Below are 26,303 nucleotides of genomic sequence, written 5' to 3'. Positions count from 1 at the left end.
ATGTCATTGAATAAACAAGTTTTTTTTTAATTTCGTTATTTTCGGCTACACTGGGTCTTCACTGCTGCAGACTTTCTCTAGCTTTGCGGGTCGGGGGTTGAGGGTGGGACTCTCCAGCTGTGGTGCTTGGGCTTCACATCATGGTGGCTTCTCTTATTGCAAAGCACGTCTATCTACAAAGGTGGGCTCAGCAACTGTAGCTCACGGGCTTAGTTGCCCAGCGGCATATGGAATCCTTCCAAACCAGGGATCTAACCAGTGTCTCCTGCACTGGCAGATGAATTCTTAACCACTGGACCACCAGGGAAGTGTCTGAATAAACAAAAAATTTTTGTAAAATGTCTGGGGCTTGCTGATATCTAAAACCATATAATAGGCCAAATCACTTAACTTACTGAAATGCATCTGGGTAAAGGGAATGATAACCGTACCTATTGTGTAGTTCTTCCCTGAGGATCAGAAATAAGTTTCTTTTTGATCTAGGGAGAAAATAGTAAAGCACAGTGGTTAAGAGAACATGTGTTCTTTATCATCATATAGACCTGGATTCCAGTACTAGTTTGTGTCCTTGAGCAAGTTATATAATCCCTGTGAATCTCAGTTTCTTCCTCTGTACAAAATGGAGGTAAAGCTGAACTTAGCTTATTGAGATCCTGGGTAGGGAGCTAGGAAAAAAGCAAATAATCAATGTCAAGCATCCAACTCAGCTCAAGTGCAGGGTAAGAGTTCAGTAAAGATTTAAGGTATGAATGTTAAAGAGGCTAGTCATTACTACCACATGTAATAAACCTAGTGAGCATAACTATGCATTACAAAGCATACTAATTCACATTCACAACAACTGCAAAATTACTAAGAAAGAAGCTATGTTTCAAATATTCTCTTTACAAAATATGTTCTATATATACACAAAAGATTTTCATCCAAGGTATAGAAAAATACAGGTGTTTTTAAAAAAAAAAAAAAAAACAAAACTGTTTTCAACCAGGAAAATTCAGCTGCTTAAAATCATTCAGTTTTGGATAGTAAGAGCCACTACTGCTATTTAAAACAAGCAAAAGGCCTATGGGATTAAGAGATACAAACTACTATACATAAAATAGATAAGCAACAAGAATATATTCCATAGAACAGGAATTATAGCCATTATCTTGTAACAACTCAATCAGCAATAACCTGTAAAAATACTAAATCACAACACTGTAGACCTAAACCTAATATAATAATGTAAATCAACTATACTGCAATTTAAAAAAAAAGCCAAAAAATAAACAAGCAAAGGCCTGGGGAAAACAAGATGGACACACAGATTGAAAATCTCTAAATAAGGAACATAAATTTGATGGTAGAGAAACAGCTTTCATAAGTGCTAATTATTTTTTAAAAATTATTTCGATGTAAATTAAATTTCAACATCTACTATTAACACAGTTTTATCAGGTATGGTCTCTTTTTAATTCAGTGATTTTCTTGTCTAGAATAATTTTGATCCTAAAATTTAGAATATATTAGGCAACCACTGAATTAACACTGTTGCACTATATTAAGATTGTAACATAATGCAACACAACATAATTTTGAAGCTATAACCCATCCAGAGTGAATATTTGGATCCTGAATTTAACAACAATGCTAATATAATCAAAAAGACTTCCAAATATCATCACCTGAATGTGTACTCTCTGAATCATTCTGCAATTTCAGATGAGAAATAAATTCTCAAGTCAGTTATTAAAAATGGGTCTATATATTTCTAGTATAACTGGGAATATTCTAAAGCCAGTGCTACATCCCTAACCTACCTTTCATACAACAACTCAAAACCCTTCACAGGTGTTAACAAATAAAACTGCACACTTACCAACACCTTGGGGCCGACTTAACCTTACAGGGTTACTTTCAAATTTTTGGACATGAGGTGGGTATTCTTTCCTAAAAAGGAAATTCATATAGTTTTACTCTAAAAGAAAAAAAAATATTTAAAAAATGAAAAAGTAGAGGGAATACTTACAATATGTTTATCAAAAGCAAATCATATCTTGTTACATAAAAAAGTGGTACTATAAAATAACACTATATTACACAAACATACTGAACCTTAATGCACTGCAAGATCCCTAAGGGCAGTGATTTTATTTTATTTAAACTGTTAATCTATGCCAGCCAATAGTGGGCAGTCTTTCAAATAAACATTTAATAAATGAATCCAAATATTTATCCTTTCAAAGTAGTCACTTTGGGAAGATACATATATCTCTCCAATGCACAAAATTTTAGAATTTTTCTTTTGGAACTACTTTCATAATCCATTTATAAAAACTTTAAAAAAAGAAAGGCTTGTAATATTTCATTGTCACATGCAGTTCTGAAATAAAACAAATTACTCAGCTTAGAATAAATATCTGCCCAATTTTGCTGTAAATGTTTCTAGCTGTTTAAAAATCAAGGAATAAAGGGAATAAAGACTGAATAAGATCTTATTCTTCAGGATAATTACAAAAGCAGTAAAAAAAAAAGTTATATACAAAACTAGAAATCATGAAACAAGTATTCATACTGTGCAGTCACAAGTATGAATACTTGTGACTATATAATGGGGTTATAATTATATTAATACTTTTAAAATTATATTACATTGTCAGACTTCAGACACAACCAATTTTCAAAATTCTGAACAGGAATCCTTAGTAAATAAGGATCCTAAAATGTGAGAGAAGTCCAAATATACACAGTTTGGGAGAAAAGCAAAAAACCTATAGCTAAATTATGGGATAAAACCATTAAAGAAGGAGATTTGCAACAGATGAGGGAACTACAAATAGCTACTTCCCCATCCAAATGAAAGGCTCCAAAAATATTTTCATATTATTAATGGAGGAATTAAAAGAGGTTATTCTGTTCTTTATAAATCCATTCACACAAGTGATCAAACCTATCACAAAGCAATACAATTAAGCAAAAATTAAACAAAAATCCTCAAGGAGTTTTCCTTATAAGGATTTCATATTTTTATATTGCAAAAGTCAGAGCACCTGAGTTGAAAGCGAACTAAGAAAATGACAAGCAGAACATAGTAAGAGCAGTGACAGTAGTGTCCTTCTGAAAACAGCTAGCAAACAGTGCGCACAATGTGCCAGGCGCTGTTCTAAGTGCTTTGCGTCTCTTAATTACTTTGGCCTTCACGATAACCTTATAAAGTATACACTACTGTTAGCACTTTACAGATGAGGAAACTGAGGCACAATGAGGTTAATTAACTTGGCCATGGTCACAGAACTACTAAATAGCAACACCAGAATCTGAATCCTGGCAAACTGCATCAGTTTTGGTAAGTAATGGTATTTTCATTATTATCATTGAGCAGTATGTGGTCCAACTGGGTCATTTCCACATTGTCAAAATTTTGTGAGGATGCAAATTATGAAGATGAGAATTTGCCTCAAGAGACAGCAGTACCAGTGCTATGAAAAATAAGGTTTTCAGCTCCTAACTACATTAAGCTTTAAATAAAGTACATGTTTTTATATTCTACACATGTTCACACTAAAAATGATATAATATAATCTTATCCATATACACTCAATTTTCAATCTCTGTTATAACTCTACACTGGAAAAATAAAAATATCAACCATAAAATACAACCGAGGCAATAAATTTGAAGCAAAATATGATACAACGATAGTAAATTGCAGAACCTCTATGTATTAAAACAGTGGACAACAGAAACAGTAGATATTCTTAAATACTAAGGATTATCAACAAGCAAAATGATTTGACAGAGTGGCCACAAAATCTGGAAATCCAGATAATTTGGATTTCATTCAGTAATAACTGGCTTAAATCATCTAAGACAACATATCACAGATATACAGAGATTACTAATTCACTCAGCTCTCTGCTATTTGACAGAGTGCACTGAACCATGCATTGCTGATGAGGAACAAACACCACAATGAATATATGTGTCATAGAATGTCCATGACCATCATGTACTGTCATGTTAAAAATTATGTACATGCGCCAACATTTCCAAACCTTATGGCCACTCTGTATCTGATATTTACTATATTTTGCCCTATACATAGCAAATTTTGTTTTAAAAAAATGTATTATAATAAGCAAATTACTGAAGTAAAAGCATACCTTAATTTTAATATAAGAATACAAGAATTTCAGAATAAAAGTATGTTTAATAAGAGAATTAAAAGAATTTTATAGATATAATTGTGTTAACTTTTGTTAGGTAATCAAAAATAAACTTTTAAGTTAACTTCTTAGTATGAAAGTTCCAACACTCTACAGACATTAAAAATTTCAAACTTCAAACTAGTATGATGCTTAAGGCTAGGATTTAATTTCCTAGTGGATTTTCTTTCCTACCTTAAACCAAGCAGAAGCAGAGAAGTGTCCCTACGAACTGGGAGCATTTTTTCTTTTTTGTTTTGCTTCTGAGAGTATGTGTTTTGTATGTAAGTTTTAGAGAACCTCATTTCATGGATCATGGATACAATATTTTACGAAGTGCATAAAACTAGATACCTTTTTCCCCCTTCTGTGCAAAACTGTTTAAATAACATCAGAATATTTTGTTTATTAAAAGTTTGACAGGCTTCAGCTTTGGAAGTCTTTTTTAAAAAAAAATAAAATTTAGAACAAATTTAGATTTACTGAACAGTTGAAAAGATAGTTCAGAATTCTCTTATATCCCTTACCCAGTTTTTCCTAATGTTAACACCTTCATTACCCTCATATCTATATCAAAAAACACAAAAATCAACATTTGCACATGGCTATTAACTAAATGCCAGGCTTTGTTTGAATTTTACCAGCTCTTCCACTTTCCACTAATATCCTCTTTGTTCTAGAATACAACCTAGGATTCACTGTTTAAAAAAACAGTAGATCGCTAAAAAGCGATCCTGTCTCGCTAGGTGTGCGTGTGTGCGTGCATGTGTGTATGTGGCTCAGTCATGTCTGACTCTTTGCAACCCCATGTACTGTAGTCTGCCAGAATCTTCTGTCCATGGAACTCTCCAGGCACAGATACTAGCCTGCCAGGCTCCTCTGTCCATAGAATTCTCCAGGCAGACAATGGAGTGGGTTGCCATTTCCTCCTCCAGGTGATCTTTCCAACCCAGGGACTGAACCTGGGTCTTCCGTACAACAGGCAGATTCTTTACCATCTGAGCCACTACGGACAGAGGCAGCTTCTTTGTTTCTTGGACTTAAATTCTTTCTCATGACCCTGGCACTTCGGAAAAGACTGGTTAGTTATTACACAGAATACCCCTCACCATGGGTCTGGTGCTTCACTCATGACCAGACCAAGCCTGTAGGTTTGGCGGATGTTTCCTCACGTCGTATCAGAGGTTACATGATACCAATGATTTATAACACCAGTAAGATTAACCCTGATCATCTGGCTAAGGTAGTATCTGCCAGGTTTCTCTACTCCAAAATTACTTATTTTCCTTTCCAATGTTCTATTTGGAAGCAAATTCAGTTAGTCCAGCCCACAAGAGAGGCTTCTTCCCTGGTGTCTCAATGGTAAAGAATCCATAATGCAGGAGACGCAGGTTTGATTCCTGGGTCAGACCCCTGAAGAAGGAAACAGCAACCCACTCCAGTATTCTTACCTGGAAAATGTGGTTGACAGAGAAGTCTGGTGGGCTACAGTCCATGGAGTCACAAAAGAGTTGGACACAACTTAGCAACAATGCTTCAACTCTATTTCTTCCTGAAGAGGGGAGTATCTACATATATTATTTATTTGGAATTCTTCTGTAGCAAACAGCTGTCAATTTCCCCCAAATCATTTTATGCAGCTTACAAAAATTTTAGGTTAGTTCATAAGTAAACCACTTATTCAATCATTTATACTAGTACCACCAATGGATATTTATTTTATACTTTAGGTTATAATCCAATTGTTTTGGTTCTGGCCCTTGGGAGCTCTTTCAGTTGGTTCTTGTTTCCCTTTCCTGTGATGTCACCTTTTTAATTCAGATAAAATATACATAAAACTTACAGAAATATGGAATGCTTCACCAATCTGCATGTTATCCTTGTACAAGGGCCATGAAAATCTCTGTAGTGTTCCAATTTTAGTGTATGTGTTGTTGAAGTAAGCACCCTTTGGTTTTTTGAATTGGATTCTGATACTACAAGATACTCTAAGATTATTTTGTTTTCCCTAACCCATCCCTAGAATCAGCCATTTCTCCAGGTTCCTTTTATTAGAATATTAGAAACCAGGATCTGAGTGCTGGTTTATTTTTAGTTGGTTTTAATAACTCACTTTATAAACTGTTCCACTACTGCAACTGATTGCAAAAGATGTAAACTTCTATAACAAAAATTAAATGTGTCTATTTTTCCATTAAAATCCATTATTCCAAACTTATGTTTAAACTTCAAATTTTTGAAGATTTATTAAAATTTCCCAAAGTTGCACTCTAACCAAAAACTTTTTTGCATTTAAATATTTTAGGGGAGCTTTATTCATTTCTCAGAGTATGTCCATTATGAAATGCACTCCTTTATCCTATTTAGTGCTTCTAATCCTTAATCTGGTCTTATTTATTGCTAAGATTCTACTCATGCTTTCCTTTTGTTTGCATCTTCATTTTTAATTGGAGGATAATTGTTTTCTAATAGTCTGTTGGTTTCTGCCATATTGTTTGTATCTCTTTTGACTCTAAGAGTCAAGAGACCCTTTATTTACAAACCATTATTTTAGAAGTAGCTGATTCTTATAAATAGTATGATATAGCTGAGTTTAAACAACAGATTTGTCTTTTAATAAATATATTCAACCCTGATCACAATTATTATTGCAGCTGATAAACTTTTTTTAATGTTTTTTGATGTTTTCCTTTCCTCCTACCTTACGAGTTAGTTGTTTTTTTTATTTGTTTCATTCTTTCCTCTTTTTTCCTATTTTTACTGACTTACACAATTACTTTTCTTTCTTTTAAAATTTATTTGGCTGCAGTGTGTCTTAGCTGAGGCATGCGGGATCTAGTTCCCTGACCAGGGATTGAACCCAGGCTCCCTGCACTGGGATTGCGGAGTCTTGGTCACTGGCCCACCAGGGAAGTCCCCACAATTACTTTTCACTCTTTTTTTTCTCCTCTGGTTAATTTAACAAATACAATAGTTACCTTCCCTGTCTCAAGCCTTATTTCAATTGCATACTATGTTCATTAACATGGTATCAAGATTCCAACTATTTCCTCAAGCAAGATATTCTACACACCCCAAAGTCATAAAGATCTTTAAAATCCTTTCACTTCCCCATCCTATCCCATTCAATCCCTCTCCCCAGAAAAGCCATAAGATTCCTTTTACTTATGTCTTTCTACCTCTCTAATTCCTAGACTTTGCTGAGCTATTAATAGTTTTGAACAGTCAAAGATTATTACTGATATTCTATTTGGTAAGTGAAACAAGCTTAGCCTCAATTAAATACCACAGAAATCATACATAAAAGAGTATTTTTTTTTTAAATCTCAAATATTTATCAGGTAGTAACACTTCTCTACCTAAAATGCACTGAAAGTTTTCAATGAGTGCACCAATGTAAAACTCAAACTCTTGAGATTATCTTACAAAGCCTTTTATGATCTAGGGGTTCTAGCTGACCTTACTAAACCAACCCTCGTAACATTTTCCCCTTTGCTCCCCAAGTTCCAGGCACAGTGGTCCTTCTTTCTTTCTCTGAACATACCATACTCATGCCAGCATTAATATCTTAGCACCACCTCTTTTCTATCTGAAGAAGCCATCTGTATGATCACTGTATCTGAGTCTACATTCAGCCCTTGGTTAAATGTTAGCTTTATAGCTGAGTTTCTCTGAACATCTAAAGAAACCATATTGTCACACTATATCACATCATCCAATTGTACTTTTAAACACAGAACTTATTAGGTGCTTTACTTATTCATTATCAGTTTTTGCCCATCAAAATGTAAACTACGGGAGAACAGAGGTCTTGCCTGTTTTGTTCACCACTGTATTCTTATGCCTAGAACACAGCAGGCACTTGATAAATAGTTGGAAGGAATAAATGTATATAACTAAAAGGCAGTATGTAACTGGAAGTGTATTTATCAGGTCAAACAATTATCTAAATATTGCAGTACAAGGATGACAATGTCAAAACTCAACCACTGGCTACCATGCAGCCACCATAAAGGAATTCAAAATATTAGCCTATGTGAAAATAATGTAAGTCAGGCATGGTAAACTAAACATTTATTGATGTTCAACACACCTGGATTCTCTAGTCTGTTAACTGTCCTACTTCCTTTTTAGACCTTTTCTAATGTTTCCATATTCAACCACTGTTTTCCTCACAGTATGCTTTATTATGTGGCAAGGCATGTCATTTTTCTCTTCCCTCATTTACTCTTTTTACAAAATTAAGACTGTTGCTCTTCGCCAATATTTACTCTTCGAAACAAACGAGTCAACTGGTCAAATTTCCTAAAGTAACAAAGTCAACAGGATTTCTGACTAAAACTCCATTAAATTTATCTTAAGGAGCAACTCTATCAAATAACCAACCAGGAACCAAATATATGCCTCAAATCAGGTTCTTTAGGTATATTTATAAGGGAGCTATACATCATTAATTTTGTTATTGAATATTTTAGTTTCTACTATGAATGAAATTTTGATCTTTTCAATATATACTTCAACTGATGAGTGAATTAAAAAAACTTAATTATTACTAGTCTTACAATCTAGCATCTTGCTATACTCTTATTTCTCAGATATCAAGATAGTATTTTATAAGGCTAATATAAACTGGTACCACTTGTCTGCAAAACAATTTGGAAGTACCTATCAAGAGCATAGTTGTAAAGAATCCTTCCCAGAGATTTATCTTAAGAGACATATTTAGAAATTTATGTACAAAGTTGTTCATTTATGTATCATATATAACAGTGAAAAACAACCAGACATGGGCTAATGGGTAAATAAATTATGTATATCTGTAGGACAAGCTATTATGTGATCATTAAAAATCATTTTTGCTACTGCTACTGCTGCTATGTCACTTCAGTCGTGTCCAACTCTGTGTGACCCCATAGACGGCAGCCCACTAGGCTCCTCTGTCCCTGGGATTCTCCAGACAAGAATACTGGAGTGGGTTGCCATTTCCTTCTTCAATGCATGAAAAGTGAAAAGTGAAAGTGAAGTCACTCAGTCGTGTCGCGACCCCATGGACTGCAGCCTATCAGGCTCCTCCGTCCATGGGATTTAAAAATCATTTTTAGAAGCCAAAATTCAGAATATACAGCTGTATTTTTACTATGACTCCCTGTTAGATATATTTAAAGGACACAGGAAAAAATATTGTAAAAGAAATGTATAAAGATGCTAATGATGTATTTTCTATTTTAAAAACTTAAAAATGATAAAATATTTCATTATAACAGTTGTCTTTTCAAACAAACCCCATATTTAAGTAAACATGTCTAGTGTTTCACATATATTCTTTTACTACATTCTTTTCACCTTTGTACCTTTCTGTTATTTCAAAATTCTATGTAATATGAACATACTAGTTATAATAAAATATTTTTAAAACTTTTGAAATTACTGTGTGCTCATTTCATAATGGGTCACAGTCTATTTACGGGGGGGGGGGGGGGGGGTTGTAATACCAGATTAAGTATTCCAGGTTGCTGGTGTCAGCACGTACACTGTATGCATAACCACTGTCCAAGAGTCAGAAAAGAAGTCACTTAAGTCACCAATGTCACTCACAACAAAGAAAAATGGCAGCAATTTTTTTAAGTTTGAAAGCTCTGGACCTTAGAATCATTGTTTATTACTTATTCCAGCTTGGTTTTAAACCTAAAATATACCTCATTGTGCCCAGTATATAGTTTAACCTTCCACAACTCCCTATCTTTCAGTTTATTAGATAAGCTATCCTCTTGTAAAGCAATCATTTAGTTCAGCGATTTGTAGTCCCTCATATGTAAGGGATAAAGATAAAAGATTTTCTATTGCTCTTCAAAGGTCAGAAAAAAAGATGTGACTTTGCTTGTAAGAAGAGAGGGGAAAAGGCTTATGTGGAAAAAAAAGTTCCAGAGTAAAATCTACTGACAGAAAATTTCTCAGCTTAACTCTGACAAAGATAAAATAATTTTAGGTAAGAATCCAAAGGATCAACGGACTAAATTGACCCTCACAGTAACGAAGGTGCTAAATAAAGCACTCCAGTGTATTTATGTATTTTATAAATACCTGCTACGCTATGCTAGCCCCTGGCAGTGATGTCGGTGCAAAAGACAAAGGATTTCAGTGTCTATTACAGATATTTCAAACTTCACAGAATGTATGTCGCTTTCAAATAATTATCTCATTCGTTCTTCACAAATCTCCTTCAAAATTGGGCAAATATCATTATTCCCATTTTAGAGTAACTTATATGGTAACACTGGTTACTTAATTCTATACCTTTTGATTCCTATTCCAGTATTATTCCAACAAGACTATAAGCTCCAAGAGGGTAGGGATTTCTGTCTGCTCCTAGAAGAGTGCCTTGGCACATAGAGTCACTAAAACATTTGCTGAATGTATCAATGAATAAATTTCCACAACAGAAATATGCCTAAGAAGCCAAAACAGTGGGGAAAAAAATCAGTTTAACCCTCCAAAGCTATTGGGAGAAAGAGAATAATCTAAGCTCTATACTATTCTGATAATATAACAATACCTGCATTTTTTCTATTATAACACACAGGAAGGAATGTTTATTTCTATAAAACAACAGTCCGGTTCATGTGTGACTGTATAGTTATTTAATGTATATTCTTCAGCAATTTTATTAAAAATATCTTATAAATGGTCTTCTCTCCAAAATGAGTCACTTATGAGTTAAAAATTTAAAAGACATAAAATCTGTATCTGACAAGAAATAATAATTTACTCAAACAGAAATAGAAGAGTAAATTTTCTTTTCCAGGAGATAGGTAATAAAATATGTGCACAACCCATTCATTTAAAACATATAAGAACTGTGATGTATTTCAGAATTATAAAATAACATGCCTAAATCTTTTGCTGACAGAATCACCTTTATAGCTCAGAAACTTGGTGTTCATGAAGTAAGATGGAATATACAGCATTCTATAAAACACTGTAAGTTGTCCTCTTTGCTTCCTCTACACCTTTAAACACAAGTATAGAGTCAAAGTCACACAATTAAATCAAAGTATAGAATGTCCCTTCTTTTGACCGTCAGCAATGACACAAAAGTACTGGCTTAATACAAGGGTTGTTTACCTGTTTTGGGAGGGGAGAATTCATAAAAGGTTCCTGAGATTCAGGGAAGCAAGAAAAAAAGATACGCACATGCACAAAAATTCCCACATATACACACTGAGGAGAGAGCTATTCTTAAGGGTATTTGCTTCAAAACAACTACAATCATTTCACTATGCAAAGAAATGTGTTCTTAAAAACTTGTTTCTATGTTACTTTCATTACATTACTCAACATTTCTGCTAAAGGATGATGTGTCTGCTAGAATTACTACAAAGGGAACAAAGAAGGATCATAAAATTCTGTCACAAAATTCTGGGTCAGAATAGAGTTTTAACTCCAAGCTTAAGGTATTCTACTCAATTTTTCACCTCACTCTAATAAAGCATTAAGCAAAAATATTATCACTAAAATACAATAAGAAATATTTATATTACATAACTGAAAATAATTTTACTACTAAGATCCTGAAATACTTTATTTAAAGTAGTTACACATCAGTATAAATATATAATAATCATTCATGGAAAAATGTATGTTGAGAATTATGGTGAAATATTACTCACGTAAATCAAATATCATGTTGTGCTATGTTTCCTTTTATTAAAATAATTAATAAGCTTAATGATGAACTCTAATTCAGTGATTTTTCAAAGCATATAAATAATATGATATTTTATTGTTGTATCCATGCTCTAATTTCATCAATATTAAGCTTACCTTTCCTTTTGGTCCAGACTGTTTAAAACATGAAAAAGAAAAAAAATGTAAGAGGCAAGACCTCATTTTTGATATATCACTATAGTTTTAGTAAGTGCAGTCAATAAGGCAAAACTATGATTTACTTGTTTTAAATGCATCACATATGTTATATACTAGTCCTTCCAATCCTAAATTGGTTTTCAATTTTTGTCAGTACAGAAATTAATTTATATCTAAACATATTTAAAGAAGAAAAAAGGATGTATAAAGATCAAAAAATACTTAAAAGAGCTTTATTCAATGATACAACATTTTAGGACATGTGTTATTTAGAGTGGTTACAGCAATAGTCTCCAAGGAACAAAACAATTTTCTAAAAGCTATACAATTTTTAGAGGTCCCAATTCTGTTATCAGGAGTGATTACAGTAGTCCCTTGGTTATCTGTATGGGATGGGTTCTAGGACCCCATGCAGATACCAAAACAGTGGGTGCTCATGTCCCGTACATAAAAGGGTATGGTATTTCCTCCCATATACAGCAAATCATTTCTAAATTACTTATAGTACCTAATACAATGTAAATGTTATATAAACAGTTGCAAGCACCAGCAAATTCAAGTTTTGGTTTGGGGAACTTTCTGGAATTTTTTCCTTGAATATTTTTTAATCTGTGGTTGGTTGTATCCACAGATGTGCAACCTCCAGATACAGAAGTCCGACTGTATTTGCTTCTGAGCAAAAAAAAGAAAATAAAAATTTAAGGTTGAAACTTTTCCACAAAAGCTTTATATTAAATACAAGTATACTATATGGCTGGAGACACTAGAAAAAATCCTGGGACTTAAAATCGTGGCCTCTAATCAAAAGTCAAAAGTATAAAAGGTCCAAGCTTTTCCACAGTTCATGGAAAATTTAAAAAGCTATCAACATCAATTACTCAACCTTTTTATAAAACCCTCAATTTAGAATAAGAGTCACATTCTGCAATTATTCCTATTACAAAGAAAACTAAATATTCAGAACTGTAAGCAAAACATAGTTAACAAAAATCTGAGTCCCCATATTAACTCCTGAATTCCTATCATGTGAAGCATACAAGTAAAATATCCATTCAGTCCTGGCAAATTAAGAAAAAATAATATGGTAAGTTGGTTTTACATAAACAACATTGAAAAGAAACACATCTCTTAAAAAAAATTTTTTTAATGATAAGGAAAAGAATTATTACAAACTTACATGAATACCATATTTGAAATTTTACTTTTGTTATTTAAAAAATGTGATAATCTGTATAAGATAAATTTATATTGGACAAATGACAGAAAAATGAAGGAAAATTATCTGTCATAAAGCTATTAAAGTGAAACAAAATATAAACATAGAAGCTCAATCTGTCTGTCCTTTTGCATTTACTTCTTATGGTGTTGCATTTCAGGAAAAGTAAAATGGAAACCAAAACTTGGGCATTAACACCTCATCTAGTCATCTCCTACTCTATACTGTTGTGCCCAGAGTTCTCACTGTTGTGAAAAGAGTTCAGTACCACAGACAGTAGAAGAAAGAGGTAGAAGACACAGTAGAAATGGGCTTGGTTCTTTCCAATAAACCAAAGGAGTTAGAAGAAAACAAAACCCAAAAATATATACATTCATGTTCACGTCTCTTACACTTGAAAAAAATGCATTTTCGATGATATTTAACTTATGAGTTACGGCAGTTTTCCAATACTCCTCACCCTAATATGTGTTTATTATCAAGCCCTGCCGTAGAAGAGCTTATATACTGAAAGAAAGAGAGAGAGAAAGAAAGAATAAAAGAAGTAATAAAGCTTTTAAAAAATGAGACAGGAAGCCATTATTGGTAATGTAAGACTTTGTAAAACTGTTGATTTAATGTTCCTTTTGGACTACTTCTGCTCTTAAAGTTTAAAAAGAAAACAAGCTGATTGATTCTGCTATCTATGACTTGATTTTGGACTTCCATTTGGTCAAAGTGGTACTTTTCATTGATACTGAAATCTTGCTTATTCCAGGAGCCCATTTTCCCATTTATGAATTATATATGCTTTTGTAAACATTCATGTTCCCCTAGAGTCCTTTTAAGTCTTTCTATCTAGCCTTAAAAAAAAAAAAAGGCGAAAATGTAAACAAAACATAAATCAATAAATAAGCTCTTTTTCCAAGTCTGGTTAAAGTTAGGAGTAGAGATGGTACAGTTACAAAGATTTTTAATTTTCTGCATTTTTTTCTATACTATCTCCATCACTATTAGTATATAAACAACCTACCTTTTAAATATGAATTAACATTTGGAATAGCAGTAAGAAACCAGACTGCACCCACAATATCCTCCAAATAGTAATCTGATCTCATACTTTAACACTTCTTTCTTTCAGATTAAAAAGGTGTGATGTACTTATTTCAATATCTTACAAATTATTCAAAATGCAGGTCTGATTTACTTAAAAGACAAGGTACACCACTCACCCCAGGAGGTATCGATTATGTGTGTGAATTACTAAGTAGTGATATTGTCTTTAATTTCAAATGCAGAGGTGAGAAAATAAGAAAAATTAGGTGAAACTGTAAAAGCCAGTGTGCCTTTACACATCTGAGGCCTGACAATTGTGCCAACATTACACTAATTAAAACCAAAAGTTTGCTAGCTATCATCTTGGGTGAAGGTTTTTTTCATGTCCATTGAAGATGCGGTTCCTACTCCATGGAGTGTTCTCTTATAGCTAAAACACTCAAAAGCTTCGTTAATACTTCCTTTGTGAATTTTTCACTGCTATAAATAGTACTACACATACTTTGCATATTGCTACACTGTACTCACCAGGTAAACATTTGCTTACTTGTTACTCTGTCTTCTACCCTAACCAAACTTGAGCTTCGAGGAAAAACTGTCATACTCATCTTTGACTACTCTAAACCTATGTACGTAGGTACATGTATGTAGCACCCTGCACTCTTAATCGTGTTCCACTCTTTGCAACCCTTTGGACTCTAGCCCACCAGGCTCCTCTGTCCATGGGATTTTCCAGGCAAGAATACTGGAGTGGGTTGCCATTTTCTCCTCCAGGGGATCTTCCCAACCCAGGGAATGAACCTGCATCCCCTGTGTCTCCTGTACTGCAGGTGGATTCTTTACCCACTAAGCCATAGGTATGTAGCATAAGATCACTGAAAACTTTTGAAGGAAGGAAATTGGGGAAACTCTCAATGACTGGTGTTTGCAAGTCAAAATCTTTTTAATGACAGTCACACTGCAGTAGCACCAAGAAATATTTATTCTATGAGAGACAAACATAAGGAGAATCTGTCCTGTAGACATGACACTTTACAGTTTTCCTTAATGCCCCTACTTGTCCTTCACTTGTATTTTCACTCAGGATTGTTTTTTAAATACAAATTAAATCAGGTTTTTTTATTGTTCTAAGAAACATTATTTTACTAATAAATACCACTCCTATTAACAGAAACTAATTTTTTATACAGAGGCGTAATGTAGAAGGTAATGTATACCTTATACATGGCAAGGTATAAGAGGTGCCATGACATAGAATTAAAAAAAAACACAAGCCAATTCCCAAACTGAAATCAAGTTTTAACATTACCAATGAAGAAAGGTGAAATGGGGAGAATAAGGCATAGTGTAAATGATTCTAAACTAATAGATAACTTCTAAACCAGTAATAATTTTGGTTGTAGAATATATCACTTGATTATAAATTAGTATTTCAACTTACACCTCATTTTCAGAATAGAAAGTAGATTTTTCACAGTGATGAATTATATCAATGTGATCAGTATATGAGAAACAATGTGTCTATCCTTCTAAACTTCTTCCTTTCCCTTGATTACTTTCCTTTTATTGTTTCTTCTCATGTTGTGCTACGTGTAGGTCACAGAGCTTGTTGTGTAAGGCCAGTCAATTTTTTGGTATGTATAGTAATTTGTCCATTTTTTTAGCTGAATTTCTAAAACATCTTACATTAAAACTATGAAAAATATTTAGGCAAAGAAAAGATTTTCTTATTGTGCTAAAGTATGAGAAAATTTTAAGGTTTTTAAGTTGAAACTGTATGTTATAGCAAATACAGCAAGGGTAAGAGTCAGGACACATTTTCTCAAGGAAGAGCAGTCTAGATCAGGAGTCTAAAAACTGAAGAAAAACATCTAGCACATATTTTTAAATGAACATCTAGCACATATTAAAAAATCCTTTAAGTTTTACTAGCTATAAAAATTTAATGCAATTATTCAAAATGCAAGAAATAAAGAGATAAATTATTTTGTAATTGTTGGAGCCCAAAAATTTTTTTGTCAGCTGAAATTGACTAAGAACTGAAATTCAACTGAAACTTCATTACCATCCAAAAACAGTTATGAAAAACCTCAAAAGCATTTAAGAACATCAACTATCACACTATCCCTTGCAGTATTTCAAGATTCAAGTAGTACTTTCATGATCAATGAGAAGTCATATTTATGAAAACACAGAAATTTCTCATTTAAAACTAACAATGTGATTTACTTTGATACTATGAAATGCTATAAACCTTACAAAGAAAGTAAAGTAATAACTATAGTTTTACTCATCAGAACTAAACTACCAGCTGAAGACTTCTCTGTTAAATGTACAAATCAGCTTAATTTAACAGGAATATAATCCAACAGAATGGCTTTTACTTAAAATACCTCTATTAACACACTGCGATTTATTTAAAAGGAGGTATAAAATAATAAAATTGTAGGGCATGAATTATATCAGAAACATGAGTCTCTCTTTAGAGACAACGGAAGCAGTGAAGTTCTAGAAAGTAAGGAAAAAGGTTCTTTTAAAAAAAAGGCAGTGACCAACTCTTATTAAAGAGTATGACAAGTATATACTGCTGCTGCTGCTCAGTCGCTTCAGTCATGTCCGACTCTGTGCGACCCCATAGACGGCAGCCCACCAGGCTCCCCCATCCCTGGGATTCTCCAGGCAAGAACACTGGAGTGGGTTGCCATTGCCTTCTCCGATGCATGAAAAGTGAAAAGTCAAAGTGAAGGTGCTCAGTCGTGTCCGACTCTTAGCCACCTCATGGACTATATACTAAACAATGGTAATTAGAATCCTTACCTTTGGGCTGCTGTTTTTACTACTGCTATCTGTGCATTAGCATGAGGAAAACGTCTTACAGTTCCAGAGCATAATGATGTATTTTGTGTATTTTCACTGCAGAGTCAAGAAACAAAGAATAAAGTAAACGGGAAAATTATATATACATAAGAAAAATACATCCTTTAAAATCTGAGGACACACACAAAAAACTTAAATCACTTGTAAGAACTTTTTTATACATAAACCCACTGCCCATGTTAAGTTTCCCAAAGTTTCCACTTTCTGAATTTGTCTCCAAAATGTTTCCAATCCAGTTCATTAAAGAAGGTAAAGAGCAGAACGTTAGAACAGAAATGAGGAATCCTAAATGTGTATTTCACACTGTAATATTTCCTGTAAATTACTCCAGATATATTTCTTCTTATTCTCTATTTAGGAATATCCATTGAGGGAAAAAAAGCTTTTGAACCATATACTATGAATATACAAAGCTTCCTTATGTGCCAAAATAATAATAAGTGTTAATTATAAAAAAAATTAAAAGTGCTAAATTCTACTTTTGACTCTCCACTGACTTGAAAATTAGTTAGCCTTTATGTTTCTCAATTGACTATAAACTGAGAAAGTAAAAATAAAACAGTGATCTCAATCCTATTTCTGGGATACGCAATAGACCAATCATATCAATAACAGTGGTTCACTATGACAACTAGGAAAGATGAATGATATCTAGATGAAAAGTGGAATAAGAAATCTTAAGGAAAAAAAAAAGAAAGAAAATAAAAGGAGTCACTCATTGAAAGTTTTGCCAAGAGAACGCATTGGTCATAGCAAACATACTCTTCAAACAACACAAGAGAAGACTCTACACATGGACATCACCAGATGGTCAATACTGAAATCAGACTGATTTTATTCTTTGTAGCCGAAGATGGAGAAACTCTATTTAATAGTCAGCAAAAACAAGATCTGGAGCTGACTGTGGCTCAGATCATGCACTCGTTTATTACAAAATTCAGACTTAAAGAAAGTAGATAGAGAAAACCAGTAGGTCATTCAGGTACGACCTAAGTCAAATCCTTATGATTACACAGTGGAAGTGACTAACAGATTCAACAGATTAGATCTGATAGAAGACCTTAAGAACTATGGACAGAGGTTAATAACACTGTGGCAACCAACACCATGCCCACAAAAAAGAAATACAAGAAGACAAGATGGTTTTCTGAGGCCTTGCAAATACATGAAAAAGGAGAAGAAAAAGGCAACAAAATGAAGGAAAAGTATACCCAACTGAATGCAGAGTCTGAGAGATAAGAAAGCCTTCTTAAGTGAAGAATGCAAAGAAACAGAGGAAAACAATAGAATGAGAAAGACTAGAGATGTCTTCAAGAAAATTAGAGATACCAAAGGAACAGCTCATGCAAAGATGGGCTCAATATAAGGACAGAAACGGTAAGGATCTAATAGAAGCAGAAGAGATTAAGACTAAGAAGACGTGGCAACAATACACAGAACTGTACAAAAAAGGTCTTAATAACAAAGATAAGCACGATGGTGTGATCACTCACCTAGAGCCAGACATCCAGGAGTGTAAAAGTCAAGTGAGCCTTAGGAAGCATTACTAAGAACAAAGCTAGTGGAGATGATAGAATTCCAGTTGAGCTATTTCAAATCCTAAAAGATGATGCTATGAAAGTGCTGCACTCAACATGCCAGCAAATTTAGAAAACTCAGCAGTGGCCACAGGATGGGAAAAGGTCAGTTTTATTCCAATCCCAAAGAAGGGCAATACCAAAGAATGTTCAAACTACCATACAACTGCACTCTTTTCACACACTAGCAAGGTAAGGCTAAAAATCCTTCAAGCTAGGCTTCAACAGTACATGAACCAAGAACTTCCAGATGTATAAGCTGGATGTAGAAAAGGCAGAGAACCAGAGATCACAAACTGCCAACAACTGCTGGATCACAGAAAAACCAAGAGAATTTCAGAAAAACACCTACTTCTGCTTCACTGACTACTCTAAAGCTTTTGACTGTGTGGATCACAACAAACTGTGGAAAATTCGTCAAGAGATGGGAATACCCGACCACCTTATCTACCTCCTGAGAAATCTGTATGCAGGTCAAGGAACAACAGATAGAACCAGATATGGAACAATGGACTGGTTCAAAATTGGCAAAGGAATACATCAAGGCTGTGTATTGTCACCCTGCTTATTTAACGTAAATGCAGAGTCCATCAAGCAAAATGCTGAGCTGGATGAAAGCACAAGTTGGAATCAACATTGCTGAGAGAAATATCAATAACCTCAGACACCATCCTAATGGCAGAAAGCAAAGAGGAATGAAAGAGACTCTTGATGAAGGTGAAAGAGGAGGGTGAAAAGCTGGCTTAAAACTCAACATTCAGAAAATTAAGATTATGGCATCTGCTCCCATCACTTCATGGCAAACAGATGGGGAAAGAGAGGGGAACAGCCCAGACTTTATTTTCTTGGGTTCCAAAATCACTGTGGATGGTGACACTAGCCATGAAATTTAAAGATGCTTGCTCCTTGGAAGAAAAGCTATGGCAAATTTAGACAGCATATTAAAAAGCAGAGATGTCACATCACTGGCAAAGCTTCACATAGTCAAAGCTATGGTTTTTCCAGTAGTCATGTATGGATGTGAGAGTTGGACCATAAAGAAGGCTGAGCACGGAAGAATTGATGCTTTTGAACTGTGGTGTTGGAGAAGACTCTTGAGAGCCCCTTGGACTGCAAGGAGATCCAACCAGTCCATCCTAAAGGAAATCAGTCCTGAATATGCATTGGAAGGACTGATGCTGAAGCTGACACTCGAATACTTTGGCCACCTGATGCAAAGAGCTGACTCACTGGAAAAGACCCTGATGTTGGGAAAGATTGAAGGCAGGAGAAGGGGATGATAGAGATTGAGATGGTTGGATGGCATCACTGACTCAATGGACTTGAGTTTGAGTAAACTCCGGGAGTTGGAGATGGACAGGGAGGCCTGGCATGCTGTAGTCCACGGGGTCACAAAGAGTCGGACACGACGGAGTGACTGAACTGACTGACTGATCTTTATGTATACTTAAGTATCTTTATGACTTAAGAGTGAGGAGTTATTTTTTTTAGAAGATCCAAATAGCATGAATCAAAAGGTAAAAGCTGATTTATTAATATGAAGATGAAAGCTTTCAGGTCAATGAAAGACTGTATAAGCAAAATTAATAGGTAACTATTTGGGAAAAAATATTTGCATTCTTCAAAACCAAAATGGAATTTATCTGCTTTATATATGGAATCCTTCCAAACACAAGGGAAAATAAGGAAGTATAAATAAGAGTCCCTCGGACAGCAAGGAGATCAAACCAGTCAACCCTAAAGGAAATCAACTCTGAAAATTCACTCGAAGGACTGATGCTGAAGCTGAAGCTCCAATACTCTGGCCACTTGATGTGAGGAGCCAACTCACTGGAAAAGACCCAGATGCTGGGAAAGACTGAAGGCAGGAGGAGAAGGGGGCAAAAGAGGATGAGATGAATGGATGGCATCACTGACTCAATGGACATGAGTGTGAGCAACTCTAGGAGATGGTGAAGGACAGGGAAGTGTGGTAATCTGTAGTCCATGAGGTGGCAAAGTGTTGGACACAACTTAGTGACTGACAACAACACTGAGATAATCCTGGTAAGTATTTCCCAATGGAGATATAACTTTTAATTTTATGACCAAGATTTTGCTGTTTGAGAGCAAGTTCATTTTATGAAATCCTTGTGTACCAAAATTTTCCTTTCAATATTTTTATTCCAAACCAAGAAATCACTGCAATCCATCCTATTCCCAAAATTCAAAGCAAAGAATTCACACACTAGGGCCATTCTACCTCTTGACTCTACTGACAAACTGAAAACAAAAGGTACAGGTTGGGCCAACTGACCAAACGTGGCCAATTAGTTTCTGGTGTCAAACCGTTTATCTTTTCTGTAGGGATGTACAGTAAAGTGCCTATACCTCAATTTCTTATTGTTGCTCAACATGTTAAGTCCAATTGCGTTGCCTTTCAAAGGTTTGAAACTTTCGGTCTTGTTTCGTCTTGCACATGTCTTCCAGGAATCAACAGAACTAGTAGCAACAATTTCAGATTGACGATTTAACTGTAAAAAGATCCATAGATGTTAGAGTCAATAAACGACAAAATAAGATAATTTATCAACAAATATTTGAAAATCCATTTATTTAAAAAAGTAGTAAAAATATACCAGCTATTGGAAATGGGGGAAAGGGGTGGCAGAGGCACAGACTTAAGAGTATTTCAACTACAGTACTTTTTTTTCCCTTAAGCACAACACAAATATGTAGGAACATGGGTATTTATCATATTATTTCCTTTTCATTTCAGCATCACCGAAAATATTTGAGAAAATTATGAGAAAAACAAAAGGTATGAGGGTGGAGCATCTTAAGATAGCTCTTTCCTGAAAGCAAAATATAAACATTTCCCCTGCGTAACAGGCCCCGATGCACCTGTAGGACAGGACAGCAGTTAGTTGTCACTGTACAAGGACTATGGCTTTAGCATCAAAGTTTCTATATAAACACAGAAACTGAGACAAAGTCTTCATATCTTAATACTTGAAAATATTAATACAAATATACCAATAACCATCACTTTGCAGTTAAGAAAAAAGTCCCAAGTTCTTAGTACTAGCTTGCCCAAAACAACATTTTAAAAATCACTCTTATCTACTTTTATATTGTTTTTTAAACAGCAGTCTAGTATTTTAAATTTTACTTTTTTTACAAGAAAATAGTCATAAGAAGATAACCTTCTCTTCACCAATCATTTCCATAGAAACCTAAAAATTCCCTTAAAAAAAAAACATTTTTTCCGACCAAAAAAGTCTTTTTGTGAGGAGTTCATTGTGCCAGGACTGTTTTTGTTTTCAGGCATATGTATATTACAAAACCCCCAAAAGATCTATTTTAAACACACTGCTTAACACTTTCTCCTCCTTGAGACAGTTTCTTACTTCTTAGTCTTTCACAGCCACGTACTTTGGACCCCTTCATTTATGATGGTGACAGACAAGGCAAGTGGCTAAATCTTCCCTCTACTCTCTGAAAACTAGAAAAGCTGGACAAAATAGAAATTTTTAAAAAAGGAAACTGTTTGAAGCACCTGGGAGATACCAAGGCAGTGAAGAATAAGTGACAGCTTTTGAACTGTGGTGTTGGAGAAGACTTGAGAGCCCCTTGGACTGCAAGGAGATCCAACCAGTCCATCCTAAAGGAGATCAGTCCTGGGTGTTCATTGGAAGGACTGATGTTGAAACTGAAACTCCAATACTCTGGCCACCTTATGTGAAGAAATGACTCATTTGAAAAGACCCTGATGCTGGGAAAGATTGAGGGCCGGAGGAGAAGGAGATGACAGAGGATGAGATGGTTGGATGGCATCACCGACTCGATGGACATGGGTCTGGGTGAATTCTGGGAGTTGGTGATGGACAGGGAGGCCTGACGTGCTGCGGTTCACTGGGTTGCAAAGAGCCGGACACAACTGAGTGACTGAACTGAATTGAACTGAACTGACAAGAAACTCAGAGATCTAAGCCCAGACTCACATTTTCCCGAGACACCTGCTGTCTCCAGAAGATACAACTTCTGGAGCTGCAGATGAGAGTCTGAGAAGCTAAGCTGAACACCCAGCAGAGTCAGAGAGCTGGGGAGGCAAAAGTAGAGTTCAACATCCACTAAGTATGGACTGCTTCTTAAAACACCTCAAAATCTGAATGAGGATATATGAGTAAGGGTGAATTCGGAGAAAGCAATGGCACCCCACTCCAGTACTCTTGCCTGGAAAATCCCATGGATGGAGGAGCCGGGTGGGCTGCAGTCCATGGGGTCGCGAAGAGTCGGACACGACTGAGTGACTTCACTTTTACTTTTCACTTTCATGCACTGGAGAAGGAAATGGCAACCCACTCCAGTGTTCTTGCCTGGAGAATCCCAGGGACAGGGGAGCCTGGTGGGCTGCCATTTATGGGGTCTCACAGAGTTGGACACGACTGAAGCGACTTAGCAGCAGCAACAGCAAGGGTGAATCACAACTATAAATCCAGCTTCCATTCATCTCAATCTCCAGTTCAAGTTTAGATTTTAGAGTAAATCTAGATGAATTACCTGGATGGTTTGTTAAAACAAACTGCTGTGTCCAACCCTTACAGTTTATTCTGATTGAGTAGGTTTGGGATGAGCCAGAGAATATGCATTTCTAACAAGTCCCCAGGTTTCACAGATACTGCTGAAAAGGGGACTACACAGCTAATGAGCCTCTGAGTCACAAATGCTGAAGCCTGCAGGCCCTAGAGCAGTGGCAACTACTAAGCCTATGTGCTGCAACTACCGTATCCGTGTGCCTAGAGCCTGTGCTCAGCAACTAGAGAAGTCACTGCAGTGACAAGCCTGTGCACCTCAATGAAGAGTGGCCCTCACTCACCGCAACTAGAGAAAGGCCCTGTGCAGCAATGAAGACCCAGCACAGCCGAAAATAAATAAATACAGCAGTGTGCACATGCCAAAAAAAATTGAGACATTCCCATTATAGACTAACCATTTAATTTCACCCCTCCATATACAGATAATTACAACAAATAAATGACTGCTTATGGCATTTGGCTTCTGAGGTGGTGGCTCAGTGGTAAATAATCTGCTGCCAATGCCGGAAACTGAGGAGATGTGGGTTCGATCCTTGGGTTCAGGAAGATCCCTTGGAGGGGGAAATGGCAACCCACTCCAGTATTCTTCCTGGGATAACCCCATGGACAGAGGAACCTTCTGAGCTACAGCCCACAGGGTCTCAAAGAGTCAGACACAACAGAGCGCGCACGCACACATAGATAGGCATTATGATAATTATGATATACTCAATATCTCACTTCATTTGCATATTTATACATTTCAGTAGTTCTTCAGACTGGGATTCAGAAGCTACACCTAAAACATCAGGCAAATTACTTGACACTACTGAACTGAATGACAGGATTAATATGCTCAAATTTCCCACTTCAGTTCTCTTTCTCCAACAAAATCTCTTCACCATGTATCACGTGAATTTTATGGGAACTCTGTTCCTAGGTTATTAAAGATCACTGAGCTTAGAAAGCAAACTAACTTGCCTAAACTAGTTAAATGGATCTGAACAAAGTATTGACCTGACAACAAACTCTATGCTTTCCCATACCACACTGCATATAAGGAATTTTTTATAGTGTTACTTGCAGAAATGTGGGCTTCCCTAGTGACTCAGATGGTAAAGAATCTACCTGCAATGCAGGAGACCTGGGTTTGATTCCTGGGTTGGGAAGACCCCCTGGAGAAGGGAATGGCTACCCACTCCAGTGTTGCTGCCTGGAGACTCCATGGACAGAGGAGCCTGGCAGGCTACAGTCCATGGGGTGATAAAGAGTCAGACATGACTTATCAACTTTCACTTCACTTCATTTTGCAGAAATATAAATACTATAAATTATGGAAATATGATTATAGATATTAATTCTTAACCAGAAGAAACAAACCCAAGCTATGTTATTCCAAGATAACACTGAAAATCATAACATCTCAAAATCAAAGGAATAAAAATTTCTTTACATGTTAATAAATGTAGAAAGCTAATCCTAGAGATAAAAAATTATCTTAGTCAATATACAGGCACTTAGCAAATTCAACCATATCTCTTGACTAAGTGCTAAAACATTTTTAAATTTCCTTTTTAAGAAAATATTTAGGCACAGCAATAGACAACTCAAAGTTCATCATTAAAGCAAGATTTGCATAAGACAAATTCTTAAATTTCCCAATTCTGCAACCAACAGGTTACTATCAAAAGCTATATACAGTCAGCAATAAGACAAATAGTACTTTCAGTTTTGCAGATGACTCATGAAAAACATTTAGTGTATTGTTAAATTGCCTTAGGAAAGGGCCCTTACTATCTGTTACACTTAGAAAGTAGCTTGCAGGGGGTGGGGGCAGGGGGAATGTCACCCCATAGGAGAATCACAGGGTGTAAATTTGTAAAAGATTCTCTTCTCACACAGTTACAAACCTACAGTACACAATTAAAGCCGCCAAAAAATTTAGAGATATCTGTTGAATTAAAATACAACATATAAATTATTTCAGATGCATAGCACATCTACTTTTCTTTATGTAATAAATAATTTTTATTTTCTTTCATTTTACTCATATTCTTGGTAATCTACATCAAATTATTGGGAGAAAAGGTGTAAACAAGTAAAGTTCGAGCCATTTATGACCATCTCATGGATTAGAGTACTACTATTATTCAGTCTAAAAGTCAAAGTGAAAGTTGCTCAGTCCTGTGTGACTCTGCAACCCATGGACTATACTATACAGTCCATGGAATTCTCCAGGCCAGAATACTGGAGTGGGTAGTCTAGCCTTTCTCCAGGAGATCTTCCCGAGCCAGGAATCGAACCAGGGTCTTCTGCATTGCAGGAAGATTCTTTACCAACTGGGCTATGCAGGAAGCCCCAATTCAGTCTAAAGGCCCCCCCAAAACTTTAATTTTCCTTCCCCTCTAACCCTCAGTTTCCAGGTGGCACTAGTGGCAAAGAACCCACTTGCCAGTGCAGAGATGGTAAGAGACGTGGGTTTGATTCCTGGGTCTGCAAGATCCCCTGGAGGAGAGCATGGCAACCCACTCCAGTATTTTTGCCTGGAGAATCCCATGGAAAGAGGAGGCTAGCGGGCACAGTTCACAGGTCGCAAAGAGTCCACATGAAAAGCCCTAGGTGGATTACAAAGTCTCAGAATTCTCACAACCATCCTATAGTTATATGCAGACCTAAAATCTGATATTCTAACTGCTTTAATATGGGCTTCCCTGATGGCTGAGTGGTAAAGAATCTGTCTGCAATGTGGGAGACCCAGGTTTGATCCCTGGTTCAGGAAGATCCCCTAGAGGAGGAAACGGCAACCCACTCCAGCATTCTTGCCTGGGAAATTCCATGGACAGAAGAGTCTGGCAAGTTACAGTCAATAGGGTTGCAAAGAGTGAGACGCGACTGACCAACTGAACACGCACACACGCACTCTAATTCATAGGCCATAGGCTGTGGGCCAGATTTGGCCTGTGAGTCTTGGTCTACTAATCCTTGTATTTTA

The 26,303-nt window shown here is 35.6% G+C and overlaps 1 protein-coding gene and 1 non-coding gene across 5 annotated transcripts in view; both read right to left on the bottom strand.

The window, feature by feature from the left end:
- Positions 1-26,303, bottom strand: part of SENP6 (SUMO specific peptidase 6) — a 127,326-nt gene that overhangs the window by 58,586 nt on the left and 42,437 nt on the right. For 2 of the 4 annotated variants that reach the window (XM_068985055.1, XM_068985056.1), the window contains exons 4-7: positions 21,126-21,268; positions 17,119-17,214; positions 12,009-12,026; positions 1,862-1,932 (exon numbers count right to left, since the gene is read on the bottom strand). In XM_068985055.1, coding sequence (XP_068841156.1) covers positions 1,862-1,932; positions 12,009-12,026; positions 17,119-17,214; positions 21,126-21,268 — 328 coding nt within the window. Of the gene's footprint in view, positions 1-1,861; positions 1,933-12,008; positions 12,027-17,118; positions 17,215-21,125; positions 21,269-26,303 lie in introns of those variants that run through there. The other 2 variants (XM_068985058.1, XM_068985057.1) reach the window with 2 other exon arrangements.
- Positions 6,031-6,134, bottom strand: LOC138090022 (U6 spliceosomal RNA). The gene has a single exon (XR_011145848.1). It is a non-coding gene; the product is annotated as a U6 spliceosomal RNA (small nuclear RNA).

This window comes from Capricornis sumatraensis, chromosome 13 (assembly GCF_032405125.1).
Source record: "Capricornis sumatraensis isolate serow.1 chromosome 13, serow.2, whole genome shotgun sequence".
Classification (NCBI taxonomy): Eukaryota; Metazoa; Chordata; class Mammalia; order Artiodactyla; family Bovidae; genus Capricornis; species Capricornis sumatraensis.
Note: the sequence above shows the minus strand (reverse complement) of the source record. Positions and strands in the feature narration are given on the sequence as shown.